This window comes from Antechinus flavipes, chromosome 3 (assembly GCF_016432865.1).
Source record: "Antechinus flavipes isolate AdamAnt ecotype Samford, QLD, Australia chromosome 3, AdamAnt_v2, whole genome shotgun sequence".
Classification (NCBI taxonomy): Eukaryota; Metazoa; Chordata; class Mammalia; order Dasyuromorphia; family Dasyuridae; genus Antechinus; species Antechinus flavipes.
The window spans coordinates 435,018,247-435,043,803 of NC_067400.1; the positions used below are offsets into that span (position 1 = coordinate 435,018,247).

Sequence of the window (25,557 nt, forward strand, 5' to 3'; positions counted from 1 at the left end):
AAAATATTCATAAAGCACTTTGCAAATCTTAGTGCTACATAAATTCTAACTATTGTTATTATTATTAGTAGTAGTACTATCAAATAATCCCTGATACAATTTTGGCAGTTAAAGAACATAGTGGGTAGAGCACTGTGCCTGTAGTTCCAAAGATATAAATTCAAATATGACTTAAGACATAAACTAGCTTTGTGACTGGATAAGTCATTTAACCCTATTTGCTTCAGTTTCCTCATTTGTGAAATGAGCTAGGAAAGGAAATAACAAACTACTCCAGAATTCTTTCCAAGGCAATCCCATGGACAGTATTGTCATGGTGTGGTCCAGGGGATTACAAAGTGTAAGACACGACTGAATGACTCAACAACAGCAAACTGTGATTTTAAGTGACGAAGGGTAAAAGGAGAGAATATACATTTATATAAGACCTCATAAATGCCCTAAGTACTGGGCTGTACAGTCAACTAAGCAATGTTGTATGGCACATATCCACACATGATAGTTTTTCCCCCACAAATGCTGGCTTATTCAAATATTTCATTTGGTATGAGAATGGCCAAGCTGGAATCTGGAGATTATGAGCCCTATTATAATCTACAATTGCTTTTTTTCCCCCTTTGTAGAATCAGATAGTAATTCTGAATCTGATACAGAAGGATCAGAAGATGATGATGACGAGGATGATAAGGATCAAGATGAATCAGATAGTGATACTGAAGGAGAGAAACCTCCAATGCAATTGAATAAAACAGCTTCCTCTGTCAAAAGCTCTTCCATCAGTCTCACAGCTCATTCAACACCACTTAATCTCCAAGTAGCCAAAACTCCAGGCTCTGCTCCTGCTGCCTTATGTCCTGAATCCCAGTCACCTGTTTTCCTCAGCACTCCTTCTTCTACGCTTACTTCAAGTCCACACTGTGGTACTTAAACTTTATTTTTATCATTGTAAAATACAGTGTCAAAACTGAGGCAAGAATACTTACTTATAACACCTATTCTAAAGATCATTTCAGTGGAAGAAACCACTGTCCTTGGGTAAATGTTGATTAGTTCAGTTTAAGACTGTTCTCCAAAAGTTAAGAACTTTTTCTATATGATGCCCTTAATGTAAGAATATAAACAATTTTTAGCTTCTCCTTTAGTTTTTAGTAACCATAGAGTTTCATAGAATTTGATTATAGCAAATATGTGTATCATAGATAAAAACTGAGCCAATAAACTAAAGTAATAATAGTTGCTTATATAATCATATTCCTTTCCATTTTATAAGACAATGTCCTGTTGTACTCTAAACTCAGATTCATGTACCTTGTGTCTTTAACTTTGTGGGCTTGCTTGCTAAAATTTGTACATAAAATTATTGGCTTTGAAGAAACAAAATAATATTAGGGAAGAATTTGGCTCTTTAATTCTCAATCTAAACATTTTTAGCATAAAAAAAAAAAAAACCCACAGCAGAATAAATGGAAGAAGCCAATACATTCATTAGGTTGTATTCTGTTCCTTTTTAAGAGAGGAATGGTAGAACCATACACTCTTCAGTTCATGAGGGATTTAATAGATCATTTCTTCTAATCCCCCAAATTTTTCAAAGAATTTCCTTGATCATTGTCCTAACAGATGGTTTGAGCATTTTGAAAATTGTTATTATACAAAGATTTCATAAAACCTGTATAAAAATCAGAAAATAATATAACAGAATTGTATTCTTTCCAAATTGTCAAAAAGAGAGAAAATAGATTTCATAAAAACCTTAACATTTTACATTGTTGACCTTTCTCTAAACTTTTTCTTATATTAATCAGTTGAAATTTCTCCAAGGTACTTCCAAAAGGAGGAGAGTAACAGATGAGCGGGAACTGCGCATTCCTTTGGAATACGGGTACGTTTAGGTATCCTTCCCCACCCCTACCCCTCCAAAAATCTTTTATTTATTTATTTTATTTAAAAAAATTTATTTAAAATACTTTCATAAACATTCTGCTTTCCTTTTCTTGCTCATTAGCAAACATAAAAAATTTTATATATTGAATCAAGAGATGTCAGGGAGCACAGTTAATATAGCCAAAAAATTCTAGAATAGAAATGCTACAGTTTCACAAAGTTGATATTGCAAGCAAACTGTAGCATATGTATAGTCAAGTACAAATAAACATGGAACAAAACAAAAAGTCAAGAGAGCCAAAAATTACTAAATGTGACTGAAACTATAGTCTCAGGAAGGTAGTATTAGGAATTGTAAGGGGAGAATTAAAAGCAGAATAGGAAATAACACTGTTACAGAACAAAATCAAAATTTAATAGCCAGAGTAGACTTGAGATATAATATCAACACATTATTAAAAGTACAAGAGCTAACTGTGATCAATACAATAATTCATGACAATTCCAAAGGGCTCATGTTAAGAAATGTTGTGGAGAAATGATGGCTTCTGAATGAAGATTGAAGGATTTTTTTTCTTGCTTATTCCTTTCCTTCCCCCACATGGCTAATGTGGAAATAGATTTTATATGACTTCATATGTATGGATTTTTGCGTTTCCAGGAGGTGGAGGAAGGTGTAGAGAGAGAATTTGGAACTGAAAATAAATTTTTTAAGTACATGAAATGAAAATTAAGAGGTAAATTTTCCTCTCTTGACATTGAAGTTTCAAATGTAAAATACCATGCCTTAAGCTGAGGTATTAAAAGTTATTAGTTGCTTAAAATATAAAAATCAAGCAGAAGAACAATATTTATAAATCTAATATGAAATTAACATTTAATGATGTAAAATATTGAAATAGTATCTAAAATGATGCATTTCATAACCTCTATTTCTGTTACATATAGCTGGCAAAGAGAGACACGAATAAGGAACTTTGGAGGGCGTCTACAAGGAGAAGTAGCATATTACGCTCCATGTGGAAAGAAACTTAGACAGTATCCTGAAGTAATAAAGGTATGTACTTCTATTAAATGGCTAGTACATTCAGTATCTATTAAGCATGCTTACAATAAAATAATGTGTACTCATTCCTCAAATAAAGTTCCTTGATACAAAATTATACTCTCATGTGAGTCTAATCTACCTTAACCTGTTTCTAAATTGACCACTTATAACTGCATATCCCCTTGATAGAATATGCAAAACATGACTCCTGAAGATAGCTGTACATCAAAGCTGAGTTGTAATTATTAAAACCTGAAGTGGAAAAATATGTGATTTTTTCAGTATCTCAGCAGAAATGGAATAATGGATATCTCAAGGGACAATTTCAGCTTCAGTGCAAAAATAAGAGTGGGTGACTTCTATGAAGCCAGAGATGGACCGCAGGTATCCACTTTTTAAAAAAGTAAAGTCTTTGATCCACGGAGTAGTAACAATCTAGATGAAGTGATTTTCACTACACTCTGGAACATTGCCTCTTATTAGTTAATTCATAAAACTATACTTTATGCTGAACATTTAAGGACTCATACTACTCTCTTATAGTAACAAGGAGCTTTGAAATTACATTTTCTTAAAAAATAGAATTTTTCTCTTTAAAGTATTTTGGGGTTTTAAAATCATGATTCAGAAATTGTAAGTATAATTTTTGTTGCTAAAATGTCTTGTTTTTTGAATAATGATAAAATAACTAAGGAGATGTGAAGTAACCAATAAAGAAAATTGAATTCATAGTAGCTGAATTTTTTAATTTAGGATATCTCTGCTTCAAAATGAGAATGAGATAATCCCTAAAAGACAATTTTAATAGAAGAATGTTACTCACAATGTTGTGTGACTTCTTCATAAATCTGATAATTTCCTATTGTTTCCTTTTTCTTGGTTTCTTAAACTCATTAGGTAAGTTTCTTGTCAAGATTCACTTGACTAAACGCATTCTAAGTTTTTTTTTTTTTTTAAATAACTTTTTATTGATAGAACACATGCCAGGGTAATTTTTTACAGCATTATCCCTTGCATTCACTTCTGTTCCGATTTTTCCCCTCCTTCCCTCCACCCCTCCCCCCCGATGGCAAGCAGTCCTTTACATGTTGAATGGGTTGCAGTATATCCTAGATACAATATATGTGTGCAGAACCAAACAGTTTTCTTGTTGCACAGGGAGAATTGAATTCAGAAGGTATAAATAACCCGGGAAGAAAAACAAAAATGCAAGCAGTTTATATTCATTTCCCAGTGTTCCTTCTCTGGGTGTAGCTGCTTCTGTCCATCTTTGATCAATTAAGGCTCTCTTTATCGAAGGGATCCACTTCCATCAGAATACATCCTCAAACAGTATCGTTGTTGAGATATATAATGATCTCCTGGTTCTGCTCATTTCACTTAGCATCAGTCTCGCCAGTCCTCTCTGTATTCATCCTGCTGGTCATTCCTTACAGAACAATAATATTCCATAACATTCATATACCACAATTTACTCAACCATTCTCTAATTGATGGACATCCTTTCATTTTCCAGCTTCTAGCCACTACAGACAGGGCTGCCACAAACATTTTGGCACATACAGGTCCCTTTCCTTTCTTTAGTATCTCTTTGGGGTATAAGCCCAGTAGAAACACTGCTGGATCAAAGGGTATGCACAGTTTGATAACTTTTTGAGCATAGTTCCAAATTGCTCTCCAAAATGGCTGGATGTGTTCACAATTCCACCAACAATGTATCAGTGTCCCTGTTTTCCCACATCCCCTCCAACATTCCCCATTATCTTTCCCTGTCATTCTAGCTAATCTGAGAGGTGTGTAGTGGTATCTCAGAGTTGTCTTAATTTGCATTTCTCTGATTAATAATGATTTGGAGCATATTTTCATATTCTATAAATAGTTTCAATTTCTTCGTCTGAGAATTGTCTGTTCATATCCTTTGACCATTTATCAATTGGAGAATGGTTTGATTTCTTATAGATTAGGGTCAATTCTCTATATATTTTGGAAATGAGGCCTTTATCAGAACCTTTGGTTGTAAAAATGTTTTCCCAGTTTATTGTTTCCCTTCTAATCTTGTTTGCATTTGGTTTGTTTGTACAAAAACTTTTCAATTTGATATAATCAAAATTTTCTATGTTGTGGTCAATAGCGATCTCTAGTTCTTCTTTGGTCATAAATTCCTCCCTCTTCCACAGATCTGAGAGGTAAACTATCCTATGCTCTTCCAATTTATTTATCATCTCATTCTTTATGCCTAGGTCATGAACCCATTTTGACCTTATCTTAGTGTACGGTGTTAAGTGTGGGTCACTGCCTAATTTCTGCCATACTGATTTCCAATTTTCCCAGCAATTTTTGTCAAATAATGCATTCTTATCCCAGAAACTGGTGTCTTTGGGTTTGTCAAACACTATATTATCAAAGTTATTGGCTGTTTTGTTCTTTGAACCTAACCTATTCCATTGATCAACTAGTCTATTTCTTAGCCAATACCAGATGGTTTTAGTAGCATTCTAAGTTTTTTACATAAAATGTCAAGTTGTTATGTCTTGACCAGGATAGTGGGTGGAACTCTCATATGAGTCTATTGATCAATAAGTATTTATTGAATGTATGTCTATATGTGTTGCAAAGTAGTCATATCACCCTCATTTTTGTCTTTATAATTTAGTAGTTTTGTTTGCTCATTTTTTCATATTATTTTTCCCTTTACTACTTGATGTATACTTTGCTGGGTTTTTTTTTTTTTTTTCTGTTTGTCTTTTATCATCTCCATGCAAAGAAATCTTCTGTAGGAGACAGGAGATTTTGGAGCTAGTTCTTGTTCTCTTATTAGTAGCTAAGTGTATCTTAATCAAATCACTTCATTTTCTTTTCTCTCAAATTCTTTATAAAAGAAGGTTAATAATACATTCTTTGTATATAATATTATAGTTTTTAGTTTTACAAGTTTATTATGAGAATGAATATAAAATTAAAGTTAATATAAAGTGAAAAGGATAAAAGGTGTTTGACAATGCATGGTGTGTTTATCAGGATACTATGACAACTTAAATTTACATGTCCCTTTTATGGTAAGGGACTAATTATTGTTTACTCCAGCCCTTCCTTTTGGATATAGATGTGCCATCTCCTAGGAAACTGGAGGTATGGATTCTGAATGAGACAGAACCTCAAGGACAGAAACACTAATTCTAGTGGTTCAGTCCACAAAGGGCAGACAAACATGAGGCTACATATGTATAAAACATGTACCACAATTTACATGTAACTTTGCTTAGCTGATGCTGTTCTGTTGTATATGCAACCATGTTCTGTTGATGCCTCTTTGGCATCTTTACAATACACAGAAAAACATAGAAATTACAACAATATGCCAGCAGTGTTTGCTTCTCTCAATTAAGAGAAAATAAATTGTGCCATTATTCTCTTCTACCATTCTAACCACTGGTCTTGAAATCAGATGACTTATATTAAATTAACTGTATAAATTTGCCTTAAACAGGTAAAGGTGTTTGTGAAAATTTATCTTAACCATCCCACCAAAACTAAGCAAATTTCTTGCTTATATTGCTTTAATAAACTTCCAAATATTTAGACCTCAGAATTATTTCTTCAGGATACACGACCAACCTTCTCAGTCTTAATTTCTTTTACTTGAGAGAGAGAAAGACACACACACACACACACACACACACACACACACAGTATCCTGGAAAGTTACATTAGTCTTGGAGCCAGAAGAAAGTTTTAACTTTTATACTTTTTAGTTGTGTGACCTTGGGCAATTAACAATCTTTGAGTCTTGGGGGAGAGGCAGAACATTTTTTACTACCTATTTCACAGGATTGTAGAGAAATCACTTTGTAAAGCTTTATACAAGGCATTATTATATAAATGTGAGTCACTATCAAGTGGCCACCTTGGGTCAAGAGGTTTACACCAACTAGCTTTCTGGGTCTGCAGAAGAATGGAGGTTTCCTCCATCTACAAGGGAGGTACCCTTCCAATTCTACCTTATTGCACTATTTTCTTTCAACTTCATATTGGAGCAAGTTTTTGTTTTGATTATTTTGCAGGGGTGTGGGGATAATGGGAGGATGAAGGATATGATGACGATGGGTCCATTGTTTACTACATGAAAAGACATCTACCATGAATGCAGTGTGATTCAGCAGCCTTTCAGCTGTCCTGCCTTCTTTAATTAATTTCTTAATTTCCATTCCCTCTTTTTACCAGCATTAGAAAAATGTAATGAATCAAGAAGTGTAGAGTTAAGGAAACCAAGTATATAAGAATCTTCCTTTCATGCTCTATGGACAAATTGTTAATGGCATAATTTCCTTTTATTTAATTATCTTCTATATGGATGTTTAAAAAAATACATTTAGAGGTGTAGCCAAGATGGTGGAGTATAGGCCAGGATCCAGTTGCATTCCAGCATTCCTTTCCAAAAACTTTAGAATAATGCCTCAAATCACATTTTGAAGCAGCAGATTGGAAAAGGAAGACTTTTTTTTTCCAGCTTAAGGGAACTTAGAAGGTCTGCAGAAATGGTCTGTAACACTGAGGTGGGCACAGGTCTAGAGTGCAGTAGGCCTTAGAGAAGGTTGAAACAATAGCAGCAGCAGCAGTAGCAGAAGCTTCAAGAGCTCTCATCCCAAAGATGATAAGGAGGTTAGACAACTGGTACTGATAAGTCTATAGCCCATATGGAGTTATGAGTTGCAGTTACTACCTAGAGAGGCACACTAGTCACAAGGGAGCAAGGGCCCTGATCATACGGCAGAGAGAGAAGTGTTTGTGGCTTCAGGAAAACAGAAAACCTGATCACAGTTCCAGGATCAAGAAGAATACTAGTTCTTGTAACTATAGAGGAGCAGGAGATCTTCCTGAATAAACACCAGAGTAACAACTGGGAGGATACCTAGGAAAGACCAAAAACTTACAAACTGCCTGAAGCAAGCAGTAAAAATGGCAGCACAAAATAGCCTGACACTTGACACAGTGCGAAGATGAGCAGAGCCCAACTTTAACATACAATTAAAGTGAAGAAAGGCTGGAGAATGGAATTAACAAAAAAAAGAACTTGACCATAAGAAGCCACTAGCTTGGTAGGAAAACCAAGACATAAATTTAGAAGAAAACAACAATGTGAAAACAGGTAACAAAAAACAAGCTCCCAAAGAAAATGCTACTTATACCTGAGACCAACAGGGATTCCTGAAAGAGATAAAGAAATAAGGGAAAAGAAAAAATTGGGGAAAAAAATGAGGGTGATGCCAAAAAATTATGAGAAGATTTTTAGTAGCTTGGTAAAAGAGGCACAAAAAATACTGAAGAAAATTATACTTTAAAAAACAAAACAAGCCTCAGGGGTTTTTAAAAAGGCACAGAAATTCACTGAAGAAAAAGAAATAAAAAGCAAATAAAAAATTTGGCAAAATGGAAGCAAAAGATTACTGATGGGAAATTGAATCTAATGACTCCATGAAAGAAACAATAAAACAAAGTCAAAAGATTGAAAAATAGAAGAAATGTAAAATATTTAATGGAAAAACAACTGACCTGGAAAATTTAAGAATCTAAACAAATTCAAGCATTTTTTGATAAATCCCCCCCTCCATTTCTCACTTCACACTAAAGCCTCTTTTATGTGAGAAAATGTTCTCCATTCTGCCTCTCCCTTCTCCTTTCTTCCAATACATTAATCTTTTTCAATGCTACATTTCTTAGAGGAGATCATTTTTACATAATCTATACTCATATCATCTCTGCATACTCTTAACTGTTCTGATGAAAGAAATAATTCAAATAGAAAACTAAAAATCATAAAGTGATAAACATGAAAAAATAATCATTAGAGACTCAATAAAGTTAAACTATATTATTATATAGGAAAAGAATATATATCATTTGGAGGAGCCTGCAGAGACAATATGAGAATAAATAATGTATTAGAAATACAATTAGCTATGTAGTAGCAATAGAAAATGATTGCTACTAAAAAATGGAGGATTGAAAAAGAGGAGTGCATTGGGAGAAGGGAGAGGCAGAATAGGCAACATTTTTTCACATACAAGAGACTTTACAATGAAGTGGGAAATGGAAGGAAGATATTGAGCAATGCTTGGAATTGGTACAAAGAGGAAAGAATATATATACACATACTCAGTTTGATTTAGAGATCTATTTTACCTAATAGAGAAACAGGAAAGGAAGGGGATAGACTTTTGAGGAGGGACAGGATAAAACAAGATGGAGGGTAATACAGAGTAATTATATCACTGAATATGGATGGGATGAACTCATAAAATAGAAGCAGCTACCAGAATGGATTAGAAATTAGAATCTAACAATATGTTGTATACAAGAGACACATTTGAAATAGAAAAAAACAGTTAAAATTAGGGACTGGAAAATCTGCTACATTTCAGCTAAAATAAAAGCTAAAATAAAATAAAATAAAAGCAAAAATAGACATAATTTTTAAACCATTTTTTCAATAATGTGTAAAAACAAATTTTAACTTGCTTTTTACAATTTTGAGTTACAAATTTTCTCCTGCTTTTCTACTTCCCCTTACTGAGAAGACAAGCAGTTTGATGAAGATTATACATGTGCAGTCATGTAAAACCTTTCCATATTAGTCATAGGTACATAGACATACTTCAAACTGTATTCAGATTTCATCAGTTATCTCTCTGGAGATGGATAGCATTTTTCATTTTATGTCCTTCAGAATTTTTTTTTTTTTTGGTTCTTTGACATGCTGAGAAAAGTTAAATCATTTACAATTGATCATTGTACAATATTGCTATTACCATATACAATGTTGTCCTGGTTCTGCTCTTTGTATCAGTTCATGTAAGTCTTTTCAGGTTTTTATGAAAGCATCCTGCTGATCATATGATACAATAGTATTCCATTACAATCATAAACCATACCCTGTTTAGCTATTCCCCAATTAATGGGCATCCCTTCAATTTCCAGTTTTTTTTGCCACTATAAAAATAGCTGCTATAAATATATTTTTTTACATATAGGTCTCTTTTCCATTTTTAAAAAATCTCTTTGGGATACAGACCTAATAGTGGTACTGTGCTGTAAGGTCAAGGGATATGTAAAGTTTATAGTCCTTTAGGCATAAATCCAAAGTGCTGTCTAGAATGGTTAGATCAAAAATAGATCCAAGAGAAACTATATATACTATATATACTAAAATATATTATAGACAATGAAGTGCTATAAAAATGTTTATAGCAAGTTTCTCTGATAAAGGCCTCATTTCTCAAATACATATGGAACAGATTCAAATTTATAAAAAGAGCCATTTCCCAATTGTTCAGTGACTAAAGGATATGGATGCAAAGTTTTCAGAAGAATCAAACCTATTATCATATAAAAAATATTCTAAATCACTTTTGATTAGAAAGATGCAAATTAAAACACCTCATACCTATCAGAAATGCCAAACCTGGAAGACATGGGGGAAACTACAGTAATGAATTCTTGGTAGAGAACAATCTAGAATAAGCCAAAAGTCTATAAATCTGTACATATCCTTTGATTCAACAGTACTACAACTCATACAACTTTGTACACCAAAGAGATCAAAGAAAAAGGAAAAAGGACACATAGTGCAAAAGCATTTTAATGATAGTACTTTTTGTGGGGGCAAAGAACTGGAAACCAAGGGTATGCTTAGCAATTGTGGCATGAGATTTTGATATGGAATACTGTTGTGGTATAAGAAATGACAAGAAGTTAATTTTAGAAAAACACAGGAAAGATCTATATGAATTGTTGCAAAGTGAACTAACAAGAATGAGGAAAATCATTGTGTACAGTAAGAACAATGCTGTATTGATGATCAACTGTGAAAGATGTGGCTACTCTACAATGATCCAAGACAGTAAGACTCATAATGACAAAATGTTGTCAACCTGCTGACAGAGAAGTCTTGAGAGAGAACTGATGAACTATTGCATGTAATTTAAATTATAATTTTTTGTTTTCTTTTTCTTTTTTTTTTTGATACTATAGCTAATATGGAAATATGTTTTGTGTGATTTCAAAAGTATAATTGATATGCTTGCCTTCTTAGTAGAGGAGACACAAGAGGGAGAGGGGGATAGGTTCTGGCACTCAAAATTTAAAAATAAAAGAATGGCACAAATAAATAGGATATTTAAGACTTCTACTTATATTTACCCTACTTTATTCTGAAACTTTGAAATATAAATATTGACACTATTAGTTCTCAGAATTTATTATATTACAGACCATTATTTCGTACTATATCCATTTAGTATTAGATTTAAGAAGACATCTAGGGATTTAAAATCAGTGCATATTACTGTCAAAGGACTCAAATAATTTTAAAGCAAACTATGCTGCCATGACTCAGGGGTCACCATATTCCACCCTAGATGTGGTTTACTATTGCCTCCCACTTTCATTTGGTTGCCATTACCTTTTCCCTTTCTATCTAGTATCCTGATAGAGGAAACAATGTTTTTTTTTCCATACCCATGTTCCCTGGAAACATCCCACCCTCCTCTTTAGGTATTTAAAAGGAGGTTATTAAAAGAGACAGGCAGTGAGGTAGTACAGCAGATAGAATGCAGGGCCTGGAGTCAGGAAAACAGAGTTCAAATCTGGCCCCAGATACTTAACTAGCTTTGTGGCCCTGGGCAAGTCACTTAACCCTGTTTACCTTAGTTTCTTCATTTGTAAAATGAGCTGGGAAAGGAAATGGCAAAGCATTTTTCAAGAAAATCTTACATGGAGTCATGAAGAGGGAGATGGTATTAAACAATAACAGAGATAGCATGATATAGGGGATGATGAGCTGAGATTTGGTTAAGGAAACTTGGGTTCTGTTGGAATCCTTACTAACTGCTAAGTAATTAGAGTTGATCTAATCTTACAAGAAGTTGTTTTGGCCAGAACCTGAAACAAGGTACTAAGTAGAACTAATCAAGACAAGGCTTGTGTTCCCACCTTTACTCATTGGAGTCCATAAGTATGCTAGCTTCACAAAGTACACTTTCTAACTTCAAGAGAGTCCACACCTTAAAGCTCTTTGGGCCAGAGAGCACTATGGGAGAAAACCCATAATCCCATTCTTTCAGAAGGTTCACATATAAGGCAAGACAGCCATTCCAGAATACACATTTTTTCCTCTTGGCTGGCTGATCGCGCTAGACTCGAGAGAAACGACTCTGCTGCAGAGAACACTTTTGGGATTTCAGTGGAGCTACGCCAGAAGCCCTCTCTCCGCGGCAAGTTGGTGCTGGGCTCCCCAGAAGGAGATAAGAGAGATCTTCCATCTCTGTTGGAGGCAGAAGAAAGCAGAGGCAGAGGCTGAAGGACAGAACCTTTGGATTTGGAGACATCCGAAGGGCTCTAAGCCTCTAAACCGGCTGTGCCCTGAGAAGAACAAACTCCAACATTTGAACTCTAACAGGGTTCAAGTCTTTTATTTCTCCAACTCATAATAGCTTTTGTGACCCTGGAAAATTCTTGAAATTTCATAGTGTTTTTAGCCAACTTCCTAAAACTGTAATTTTTACAGAAAATGCCAATTGGCATTGGTAGAGATGCTTTCCTCAGGTAAATTTCCTCTGTCAATGAAATCATAGGTTCAGATCTTGTTATAGGAAACAATTTAGGAAGATAGAAATAATTGGGAAAAAAACCCACAAAATTACTAAGGTCAAATATAGTTCATTCATACTTGTAAATCTGCTTTCTTTTTAGAAGAGATTCCCTTTTTAACTCATATCTCTATAAGCAAGCCTATGATGTTGTCTCATTTTTGAAAGTTGGATCAACAAATTTGGTTTGATAAAGCTATCAGTAGGTATCTTTGTCTCTAGAATACATTTCTACAATTTTTAATTCTTCTAAATCTAGGGTACTTCACTCTTCATACCCTTCAAATAAATTTTCAGAACTGCTAATAGTTTGGCATTTCCTTCGATTCCCTGTTATTTTCAAGCAATGATATTTTGAGAAGCAGTATTTTGTCAAAGCAGAGCATATATTAACCATATTAACAAAAGAGAAAGAAGTATTTATATAGCATCTACTATGTGCCAGGCACTCTATTAAGAGTAGTAATAAACACTTTGATATATATCATCACATTTGATCCATAACAACCCTGAGAGGTAGGTAATGTTTATATTCCCATTTTATAGATGAGAAAACTAAAATATACAGAGTTTAATTGACTTGCCTGGGTCATATAGCTAATCTGATAAGTGCTTTGTAGTTGGATTTGAACTCATGTATTCCTAACTGCAGGTCCAGTGCTCTTATCTACTAAACAACCCACAAGGTGAGCAAAATTGAGTGTATAGAAGTTATTAAGTGGCATCATCATAGTTTTAATATGTTTGATCATCATTATTATTAGCTACCTAATGTCAACTATATACTGTAACAAGGATCATCACATAAATTAAGAAAACTCTTCATTCTTAATTATTGGTTCAAATTACTGGGATCGTTATATGAATTACTTTAGATTTAGGGAGATTTTTTTTTATTTGAGAGAAAATATTACTTTTAAATCTAAATACATTTAAAATACTTTTGGTAATTGGCATGTAATAAGCACTTAACAAATGGATATAGGAGTATTTGAGATAATGGTTCAGATTTTAGCAATACATAATGATATGAATCTCAGGCAACTTTCCAATTATATTATAGATAGGTTGCAGTCTGCGTAGGTGAAGAGAGCTGGCATTGTTTCTGCTTTCTCTTAATAACTAATTATTATAACTAATTTGTCATGATTAATTATTGTTGTAAATGCTCATTTCTCTTAGTGATTAGCATAATTAGCAATAATGAATTGGTATTTAAATAAAATTGCTCTGAGTAGGCTAATCAATTTATGAACTAGAAGAGATACTTTAAAAATAGTTTAAAAACTTCTACTCTTTTTTTAAATTTTATTTAATAATTACTTTATATTGACAGAATCCATGCCAGGGTAACTTTTTTTACAACATTATCCCTTGCACTCGTTTCTGTTCCGATTTTTCCCCTTCCTCCCTCTACCCCCTCCCCTAAATGGCAAGCAGTTTTATATATGTTAGATATGTTGCAGTATATCCTAGATACAATATATGTTTGCAGAACCGAACAGTTCTCTTGTTACACAGGGAGAATTGGATTCAGAAGGTAAAAATAACCCGGGAAGAAAAACAAAAATGCAGATAGTTCACATTCGTTTCCCAGTGTTCTTTCTTTGGGTGTAGCTGCTTCTGTCCATCATTTATCAATTGAAACTCAGTTAGGTCTCTTTGTCAAAGAAATCCACTTCCATCAAAATATGTCTTCATTCTGCTCATTTCACTTAGCATCAGTTCATGTAAGTCTTGCCAGTCCTCTCTGTATTCATCCTGCTGGTCATTTCTTACAGAACAATAATATTCCATAACATTCATATACCACAATTTACCCAGACATTCTCCAATTGATGGGCATCCATTCATTTTCCAGTTTCTAGCCACTACAAACAGGGCTGCCACAAACATTTTGGCACATACAGGTCCCTTTCCCCTCTTTAATATTTTTTTGGGATATAAGCCCAGTAGAAACACTGCTGGATCAAAGGGTATGCACAATTTGATAACTTTTTGGGCATAATTCCAGATTGCTCTGCAGCATGGTTGGATTCGTTCACAACTCCACCAACAATGCATCAGTGTCCCAGTTTTCCTGCATCCCCTCCAACATTCATCATTATTTTTTCCCTGTCATCTTAGCCAATCTGACAGGTGTGTAGTGGTATCTCAGAGTTGTCTTAATTTGCATTTCTCTGATCAATAATGATTTGGAACATTCTTTCATATGAGTGGTAATAGTTTCAATTTCATCATCTGAAAATTGTCTGTTCTTATCCTTTGACCATTTATCAATTGGAGAATGGCTTGATTTCTTATAAATTTGAGTCAGTTCTCTATATATTTTGGAAATGAGGCCTTTATCAGAACCTTTAACTGTGAAGATGTTTTCCCAGTTTGTTGCTTCCCTTCTAATCTTGTTTGCATTAGAAAAACTTCTACTCTTAAGAAGTAGTCCCAACATGGCTAGTTGGTTTCCTAAGGAATGTAAGGAGTGAGTGAATGGCAGAGAATAGATTTCTACTCTTGTAGCTCTGAGTTCTTTGTTCTTTCCACTATAACTTAATGTCGTCTTGTCAAATTGAATCTTAAATGACCTAATTTACCCATGTCGGAATGAGAAAACATTATATTAAAAGTAAAAATAAAAAGTGGGATTGAAGAATGTAGCATTTGGTTCCCAGATCCATTTCATCCTGCCACATAATTTATGGGAGTCATTTTGGTATGATGGGAAAAAAATTTAAATTTGCAGTCAGAGAACTTGGGTTCAAGTTCCAAATCTTTCATTGACCACCTAATGACCTTCTCAAGAAGGTCCTTTCACCTCTTTAGTCATAACTTTCCTCATCTATAAGGTAAGGTGAAGCCCCTCTGCCTTTAATAATGTTTTTTGATTCTCTCATTATTCTTTATTCTCAAAAGGGGATATTCAAACTCATCTGACCAAGTATCCTATGAAATAATGCAAGTTCTTCCATCCAACTGAAAATTTAGAGCAAGAATGACAATATTTATAATGATTTACCTCCTATAATTTGTCAGCTTTTTGGTCATTTGATAAAGATCATATTTAGAATATTAGTAGTAAAATTAAAGATTCCTACAAAGTCTTAAGAATTTCATGGTGCTTCTGCCTTTCAGACAAATTTTGTTAATCTTTACATAATCAAATGCAACCAAACTTCCTGTTGTATTTTCTTTGTGAGTTGCCTTAGTGTTGAGACTCTTTTCTGGTTTTGTTAAATCTGATGGAATTTTATCATAAAAATCTTTATCTTATAATCTTTAGCATAATTTGTCACATTCATGCCACAGTGAAGTGGTAGAAGTGGACCTTTTGTGGGAGAATTGTTTTCCAATTTTAAAAAAATTGTCTAAAGTCTAAAGTCAAAAACACTTTGAATATTCTGTGATTCATCATGTTTTACTTTTTGAAAGGGGAGCTTTATAAAGTTGCTCACAAAGATAAAAACATGGTACATAAATTTCAAATTGGAAAATATATCTTAATGATTAGAAAATATCAGAGATATTGAAGAGCTGTTTCAGAGATAGGATATTAAATGTGCCTTAAGGTAGTCCCCAAAAGTTATTGAAACAAAATGTTAGCATAATATATAGGTAGCATTATAAAGAGAATAATGAGAATAAAGTATTATGAAAAGGGAACATGATTGAATTGTTACTTTTTTTTTTTTTACAAAATTACAAGTGCTTCCCTCTTTAAAATTTTAAGAAATATTTCTTTTGACATAGTTATAACAATGTTTACTTTTTGATTCAATTGAAATTTTTGCATGTATTTCCCTATATCAGATTCAACAAATAAAACCTAAAATATTTTCTATATGGCTAGATGACAATTATATGACTATAAGAAACTGCTTTAGATTAGTAATGATATTGAGATTTGCTTGGGTTTTTTTTTTCACTCTATTTTTCTCAAGGAACTTTACCAAAATTATAAAATAAAACATGTTTTCTCTGTGCTTATCAAAATGAATGTGGTGTTGATCGAAACTGCCAAATTAGTTACTATAGAAGGGTTGAAGTATAATATGTTATTATTATATTTACCATAATACAATCACTTCTCTATGCTTAAGAAACATATGTTACTTTTATCCATATTATTTTTTATTCCTTCAGGGAGATCAATTAGAGATGATCTATTCTGAAACTAAAACATTAGAAGTTAGGGAGAAAAAAAATTTATTTGAGATCATTTAATATATGTCTTAAGTTTTTTTGACCCTAATATATAAACTAATAATGAATTCTTTATTTTCTTTTCAAAATGGAAATCTTTTAAGGTATAGGTTAATTGATTTCTTGTATATCCTTGAAATTGTAGAAATGTTTTAATTCAATAGATTTTTATGTCTCTGAGTTAAAAGGTTTTCAATGTATTCCTAATTTCATGAATCATCTGGCTTGCTTATTACTTTCCTCTCCTACCACCCTTCTTTTCTTGAATTGGAATTTTGGTTTTTCACATTCTATTGATAGTTTTAAGAACAAAGAATGAAATTTGGAACACTGAACAACTTCATAATTTGCTGGAAAATTATTAGTGCCTCTGGTGTGTCTGTGTATGTATATATAGCCATGGGTGGCTCTTTTCTATTGGTTTCCTAACTAGGTAAAATATAACTTTGTATAAAATTGTATCTCTAAAAAAGGAAGAGACTTCCAATAGCATGTTTAAAACTTGGCCTAAAATTGATTTTATTATTAATAAAGTAGTTTTAAGTGGAATGTAGATTGGTTTACAGTCTGTTTTATTGGACTCTTTCTTCTACTCCAAGCACCACAAATGTCACTTTTATATTTTTCAATTTAGGTGATGCATGCCGCCTTGGTACCTAAGTGCATGATACAAAAATGAAAACCTAAACTAATCAAAAGCTTCCCATGCTGGGGAATATAAAACTGTTTTGATGGCTTACCTCTCAGGGCTTTATAGCCTCAAAATGCCTTTGGTGCAACAACTGTTCATATTGAGTTTATTATAAGTTCAGGTGAAGAATTCACATATTATTCAGAATTAATTTCATTTTGTCTTCTGAAATTGAAAATTAATGAAAAGAATCAGGGTAAAGATTGTCTTTCTATACAGGCATAACTGCATTAATTGCTATTTTGCTTTGCACAGTCCTCTGCCTAGCAGAGTTTTTGATGGGTTTTCATTGGTATGCAATGTTTCACTCTGGAAATAACTCTTTAACTATTGTTTTCTAAATCACTTATTTAAAAAAAAAAATGTGGATTTGGAGAGGGACTTACCTATCATTAGCATAAATAAGTCAAACAACTACCCATACCTAATTAATGGCAAGGAAGACTGCAATAAGAGGTCTCTTCCATATCAGCTAAATGAAAGCTAACCCAAATCTGAAACAGAGTAGCAATAGTGATCTATATTCAAATGTAGATAGAAGGCTTTACGAAAATTTAATAGGCTATAACTTTTTCAGGTCCTTTTCCCTTGATGGCTTCCATAATCAGTTGCTTAAAGTATAATGTAGGAATTTAAGACTATCGTTAATTCAGATTTTCTTAAATAAATTAATGTACCCTCGAGACTTTATACTACAGTCGTTTTAAATAAAACATCAACAAAGGAATTGATCCTTTACAAAAACAGTGATCATCCTAGGCTTATTAGTTCAGAAAAATAAGTAAATAAAATCTTGAAAATATCACCTGAGTACTCCATTTTTTCAGGTTTTCTCTTTGTTTTATGCCAACCTGAGAAGAAAAAACAGGAAAAGAAAAATAATTTACATCCCTTTGATTTACAAATAAGCTATTGATAAATTCATTTTTATTAATATTTACAAAGCACGAGAAAACCAATGCTAGGGGCTATGTCTTTCACAATATTATAGTTCTTAAATTATAATGTCGTGTGGTTCCTAAACCACTCTACCTTTAACTTTCAGTTGAATTGGTGAGCTAGAATCTTCCTATTCATCATAATGCTATTTGAACAGCCAGTGTTGCTTATTCTGTGATAGTAATCACACTGTTGACAAACTGCAGCAAATCAATTTAACCAGAAGTTACCTTCATGGTGTTTGGGGAATTTAAATAATACATGTAAGCCGACTCCAAAAGCAGAAATAATTGTGTATTCTCTGAAATATAAATTGTATAAAATTTTTTCCAGTTGTGTACATCTGAAAATTCCTATGAAATTATCCTGGGTCTTTGAACTTGCTGAATTTTTTATACCTAGATGTTTTTACCTACATATGTTGATATTTTATGTTCATTTTGTTCATCATATATTTCTGTAATATATTAATTAAAAGGGAATGCAGTGGTGTCTTCTGAAGGAAGAGGAAGTCATCCCCCGAATCAGGGCAATGGAAGGTCGTAGAGGACGACCACCCAATCCAGATAGACAGCGTGCTAGAGAGGAATCCAGAATGAGACGGCGCAAAGGTCGACCTCCAAATGTTGGCAGCAGTGAATTTCTTGAAAATACAGATGCCAAACTCTTAAGGAAGCTGCAAGCCCAAGGTAAGAAATAGAGTATGTATGATTGAAATTTTATTTTAGTATGTGTGAAAAGTTATCTACTTATTTGAAGGCAAGTATTTTTTATACCTTTACCTTAGTGCAATTTGTATGTGTGTGAGCTAGACTTGGGAATGTTAACTTAGGTGTACATCCACATCTCCTTTAGGTTTCTACTTCTAGTTTTCAAAGAGTGGAGAATGTGGAAGAGAACAAAACAATGGGAAAATAAGGATTACCTACTAGTAACTGGAGTTCTTTGATTGGGTAATCTCCTTTTAAGAGCCACTCTCACAAACATGCCCTGCCATGTGTGCTTAGAATGTGTCCCAGCCATATAATCCAAAATACAGAGTTGGGGGTCAAGCTGCTATGGCTTGCATAGGGAGGGAATCGACCAGCACTTGGCACATGCTACAAGGCACGTGCCAACCTTCTGGAAATTCTCATTTCAACAGCTCCCGATTCCTTGAGGTGGTACATGTGAATAACTCCAATATGTATGGATCTGTGGAGTAAATTTTCAGTCAGAGAACTCCCATTACTGGTAAGTAACCCAGTCTTTTAGTTTGGATTCTTGTGTAGTCCTCTAAATTACCTTTATTTTTTTTGAAGGTAGTTTTATAATCATAATTCTAAGGCACACTTTTTCCATATTTTTTTCTTAATGCCCAATTATCCCAAGATCAGAATCAAGAAATATTTAAAGTGTATCAGAGGATACTTCTTTTTGAGTAGTGCCTTTTTATCAAGCCAAAAGAGCTCAGAATATCTGATATAGTTATGATTCAAAATGACATGTAATGGCTATTGTGATAAAATTTCCATGTCATCCCTAACAAGCATTTCTGTTCTGGGATGTTAATATTCAACCATCAGAAATGACATCACAGGTTTCTGGTTACACATCTATATGTTTGCTTTTGAACACATATATGTGCAGTGTACATAGTGTATACATAGTGTATATGCAATGAAGTTTTGTACCTAAAAGTTTGAACCATCATGGGATTTAATTTGTTTCTAACAAGTACTTATGAAAAATAATCCTCTAACCCCTAATGAAAACCATAATGCTGAGGGAGCCTTTAAAAAAAAAGGTTTTTTTTTTTTTTAATGCCCTTAGTATACTTTATAAAAAGGGACTATTTCATTTTATTTGACCTATTGTACTTGTATTATAGTTTTACCACCTTATTTATACTTTCTTTTGAATTCTTTTAGAAAAGCGTATGCTTTTAACAAATAAGTATTGGTACAAATAAAAGGAAGCTAATACTTTGACAAGTATAAGTGAAGGAAAAGCGCAAACTTTAGTTTCCCATTATGTAATTAGGCAACTGTATAGTATGAAGGATGTGTGAAAGGATGGATGGTGTGTATTGATGGTTTGCATTACTATATTATGAGAATTTAAGATATGTTGCTGTTTGAAATATGGCTGGACTTTATCATTTATGCTTAATAAGCCTATGTGATATAAAGTATTTAAATGTTGTTAGATAAGTAGAATAATTTTTATTTCTTAAAATAGAAAGGAAAAGTAATTGCTATTAGAATACAAATGTGTTTGCTTTGTCTTTCATCAATGCATTGTACAATGTCTTGCAAATCCATTATTTGTATTCTTCATAATCCTTGTAAAATATGTATGATGATGTTTGTTTAGTGCCTTTTTTGGTAAGAATTAAATTTTAAGCAGCATTTAACACTGTTGATCTGTTACTCCTTGACATTTTGTCCTATTTTGGTTTCAATGCCATGATGCTTCTAGTTCTTTTTTTTTTTTTTCTGAGCCATCCTTTTCCATTCTCTTTGTTGACTCCTTTTCTTATCACTAACTCCCTAAAGTACATGTTTTCCAACTTCCTAATCTTAGACTTCTTCTCTCTTTACTTTCCTTCTTACTAATCTAATCTCTCATGTTTTAGTTATACAGATGACATCCAGATCTCTTAATGCCAATCCTTCTTTCAGATCAAAAATTTCTATTGGATACCTATCTCAACCTGAATAGCCTATTAAAACTTCAAGTTTGTCCTTTTCAAAACACATCAATTAGGTCAAGGATATGTCCTCATCTTGTTTCTTTCTTTGGTTCCTAGAAAGGTGCTCAGTTCTTTGCTAATTAAAAAACTTCTACCTGATTCCACAATATACTCTCCTTTATAGACAAACTCCTGTTTATAAAATTGCCTTTATTTCCTGTGTTCCTACTGACTTCTCTACTGAAATTCCTTTCTATAAGTTTATTATGATTTCTTAATTGCTTGATCCTCTGGTTTGTTCTTCAATATCAACCTTTTTTTACTTCTCTGTGGCATTTGATATTGGTAACATACTTCTCTTTCTGGATATACCTTCCTTTTCCTTTTTCTATTTGCCTTACTATATCTCATGTGTGTGTCCTATATCTGAATCCATGGTATCTTCCCATACTGTACTTTGGGCTCTGTTCCTTTTTATCTAAAAACCTTCTCTTGGTCTTTTATCTCTAGTCACACAGATGCCTTCCTTCTTCTGGTCCTTATCACTCATCACCTAGACCAGTATTGTCAACCTCAAATAGAAACTGGGCGCCACTGTCCCCAAGAATAAGGATCCCTGTGGGCTTCATGTTGACATTTTAATCTGGTTTAGGGGTCACAGTTTTGTGTTTGACATTTCTGAACTAGACTATTGTGAGATCCTCTTCAAGGAGGAAGGTCCAGAAGGAACTTTCTGCCTTCCAGATATTTTCTTCTCTTACTTTCTCCAAATAGTAGCTAATGAAACTCTAAGCAGCATTTAACATTATTGATCTATTCCTCCTTGACACTTTGCCCTATTTTGGTTTCAATGCCATGTATTTTTCTATGTCTTCCTTACTGTGTCACTCTTCCATCCAAAAATCTTTGGAATTTAAAGTTCTTACTGGTTCCACGCCATCCTTGGAGACATTAGATATAATTCCCCTTTATGTATTTCCCAACCAAACTGGCATACAGCATCCATACTTTTGCAAAGACAGTTCCCAGCTTCAAATGCATTTTTATGCCATTTGGAATCTATAGTTTACTTCACAAATTCATGTCCCTTATTCTACTAAAAAACAAACCAAAAAGAACTTTTTCTGATCCCTTTTAATTGTTCAATATGCTGTCCCTCTTAAACTATGATATGTATTTTTAAGTTATTTAATATAATCTCCTTGGGAGTAGGGATAGAAATACAGAGGACAAAATTATTATAGAAAACATATTAAACTTTTCTTGATCACTTAACACTTTTCAGAATGTAATGAAGTCTAGGTGGCAGAACTCAAGGAATGCTTGTGATTCTGTATTTTTAATAAATATTTTACCCAGCTCTAACTTTTATAGTTACTTCTTCAGACTTATCATTTATCATATTGCTGACCCCATAAAGCAGCTTCAGTTTAACAGTTGAACATACAATTAATAAGTACGTAGTTGTGTGTAGGGCCTTAGTGAATATAAAGATGAAAACAGCTCAAGTAGCTTAAAGTTTTTTGATAGATAAGATACATATATTTGTATATGTGAATAGGGGAAAGAAGACATTTAGATAAAATGCTATAAGAAAATTCAAGAAAAGAGCATTAATAGCTGGAGAATCAATGAAAAGATCATTTATGAAGTTAACACATAAATTGAGCCTTGAAGGAAATAGAAAATTTTGAAAGACAAGGATGAAAGAGTACATTCCTGGAATTAAGAGAATGCTACACTTGTAGCATTTCTAAAACAAGCTGAAACCTTAGTGTAACATGCCTTAGGCTCCTGATGTCTTATTGCTGTCTTGTTACTTTCTCTTTGAAATGGAGTATAAAAATAACTCACTTTTGGAACAATCAGTATTGGAGGAGGGGTTACTGTTTTCCATGTGAAACTGAGCACCTATCAGTGTTTGAAGTATTTTTGATTAAGCTTTTAGTAACTTGAGTTGGAAAAAAAAATTTTTTTGAGGGATTGAAACTATTTTAGCACTGATTTTTTACATAGATGTTAGTGTTGGGAAGGGGTAAAATAAATACCATCAATTCTAAAACAAGTAGCTGCATTACAAGGATACAACTTTATAAGATTTAGTTAAAATCTCTGTGCAATCAAATCTGCTAAATATTTAAGCTATTGGCTCTAACAGAAGTTTGACATGTTTAATTAATCAGTGTAAGAACACTGATTCTGTTTCTTGAGCTTTTAGATTTACCACATAATAAAATCCATGCCACATAAATATACTGGGGTTCTAAAGCTATTCTGAAAATGGCAGACATAATGATAGTATTCGGTTTAGAAGAATTTTGGCCAACATCTTGCTAGAAGAAAAATGCAATTCCATGATAGTAATCAAGCATCTTAATCATCTTCTTGAGGATAGTTAAAATGATTGTGATTTTTGAAATCTTATACTATTTCTTCTATAATTCTTTTATCATGGAGAAACTTTGCGTTGATACTTAATCAGTCCTTCAATAGGCAATCCATAACATTTAGGAATTTTACCATGTTAAAGGTAATAACTAAATCTATATTGTTTCTTTAGCTGAAGCTATTCATAATGGAGAAAGATATATTTTAGGTGAACACTGAATTATGATATCTAACTCTTTAAGATCACCTTGGTACTCATAAGGGAGTTAAGTGAGTTATAATTCTTCTATAGTACTTCATGGGATCATATTCAATATGGATAACTTTATAGGACCTTGAGTTTAACAGCTGCCTTAAGTATCTTTAGATGTTTTTGATCATTATATTGTATTTCCTCTCTCATTTTGGTTTATAGATAGATCAATTGATAATTATATTGAAAGACAAGCTTCTATAACCATCACTTTCATTAGCATTATATAAGATTAAATTTTTTAAAAGATGTAATCTGTTTTTTCAGATTCATTCCCATCAAAATGACTTACTAGTTGTTGAACTTGAACTCATCACTTTTATCTTCTTTCACCTATGCCTTCTATTTCTTGTTTCTTCAAATAAACTTCAAGTAGAAATCTCTACAATGATGAAAGAATAGATAGATAAATGAATGCTATATGCTAAATTCTATGAATGCAAAGACCAAGAAGACAATTTTTTTTTAATTTTAAAAAGTTAAATTTTAGTAGTGGAAGACAATACATAAAAGAGGGAACGTGACATTGTGTGGAGTTCACTAGGTGTTTGTGTGGAGATAAGATTGAATTAAAGTCCAGTACCCTAAAAGCAGAGTCCCAGGTTTCCCAATGTATGTGGAGATTATGAGCAAAGCAGAGACAATGTGTTGTGGATGTGAACAGGAATGAAAATCCTGCTTGCTTCCATCTTTTATGATTTTCCTTAAAGGCTCAACTCAAATGCCGCTTTCTTCTTTGAGCCTTTCCTGTTTCTTCTAAGTTGTGAGTGCTATCTCCTTTCTCAGGTCATTTTATATTCATCTATATATGTTATATCCTCAAAATAGCATAAACTTGATACAGAAGTTTTATTTATATTTTTAAAAACATTCAGTATTTGAGTGTTTTGTATTTTAAAAATGCTTATTGAATGGATGAATAAAACTTATTTTGCTAAAAATTTTTATTCGGTACCCAGTAGTAGTCATATCAATTGTGAGCATGTTTTTTCTTGGTGTCTGCTATACCCAATATACTGTTTAGTAGATATTAGCTCCAAGAATTACTCACTCTACCATTCATATTCATATCTAAGTTAAAAAAATTTTATGTGTGTGTGTAGAAGGAGTACTGCTACAAAGTAACTATGTGGACAGTTTTTATTTTCCACTAGTACTTTTTAATAATTATTTGGTTGTGTTGCTTTCTAGAGTTTAGCATTATCAAGAAGTAGAGTTTTTAGTATCTAGTGCTCTAATATAATAATCAATTTATTAATTATTTACTATGATCTTTAGACTCTATTGCAAGCAAAATTATAATTACATTCTATATGTATATCATGATTTACCTGCTTTTTGATGGGCTGAAAATGGTATAAATAATATGCTGATGCTTTGCAAACTTTCTAGTCCAGAAGGTCTAATGACTTTGACCTCTCTATAAATCAGCAATGTTGCTGGCATTTTCACAGAAAAACCTGATAATGATCAGCTTATCAGATGCTGATGTGCAATGAATTTGTCTAAAAGACTTATTCTTCTATCCAATGACATTTTTGCTCAAAACATAGTTTTTAATTTTTGAAATCTATTCAGCATCATCAGTCATTACAACCATTATGTTGATGATTGCACTGCTAACATATTCAAAACTCCCATTTGTTTATATTCATTTGATGATTGTTTTGGCATGGCATACACAGATGAAAAATATATCAATATAGACCCTGGTGCCTAGCCTATTCCTAAGATCATATTCAGGTATTCTTAAAAAATGATATTGTGACAATTTAATCTATTTTAGAGAGGAGGTTGAGTCCATTTTTTTTTTCCTTTCAAGAAGAAAATGACCTTTTT

General features: G+C 32.9%; 1 protein-coding gene across 26 annotated transcripts in view; it reads left to right on the forward strand.

Moving 5' to 3' along the window:
* Positions 1 to 25,557, forward strand: part of BAZ2B (bromodomain adjacent to zinc finger domain 2B) — a 330,327-nt gene that overhangs the window by 230,656 nt on the left and 74,114 nt on the right. For 18 of the 26 annotated variants that reach the window (XM_051986301.1, XM_051986305.1, XM_051986311.1 and 15 more), the window contains 5 exons: positions 624 to 920; positions 1,822 to 1,882; positions 2,833 to 2,941; positions 3,215 to 3,316; positions 18,882 to 19,092. In XM_051986301.1, the coding sequence (XP_051842261.1) occupies positions 624 to 920; positions 1,822 to 1,882; positions 2,833 to 2,941; positions 3,215 to 3,316; positions 18,882 to 19,092 (780 nt within the window). The remainder of the gene's footprint in view (positions 1 to 623; positions 921 to 1,821; positions 1,883 to 2,832; positions 2,942 to 3,214; positions 3,317 to 18,881; positions 19,093 to 25,557) is intronic. The other 8 variants (XM_051986314.1, XM_051986316.1, XM_051986321.1 and 5 more) reach the window with 3 other exon arrangements.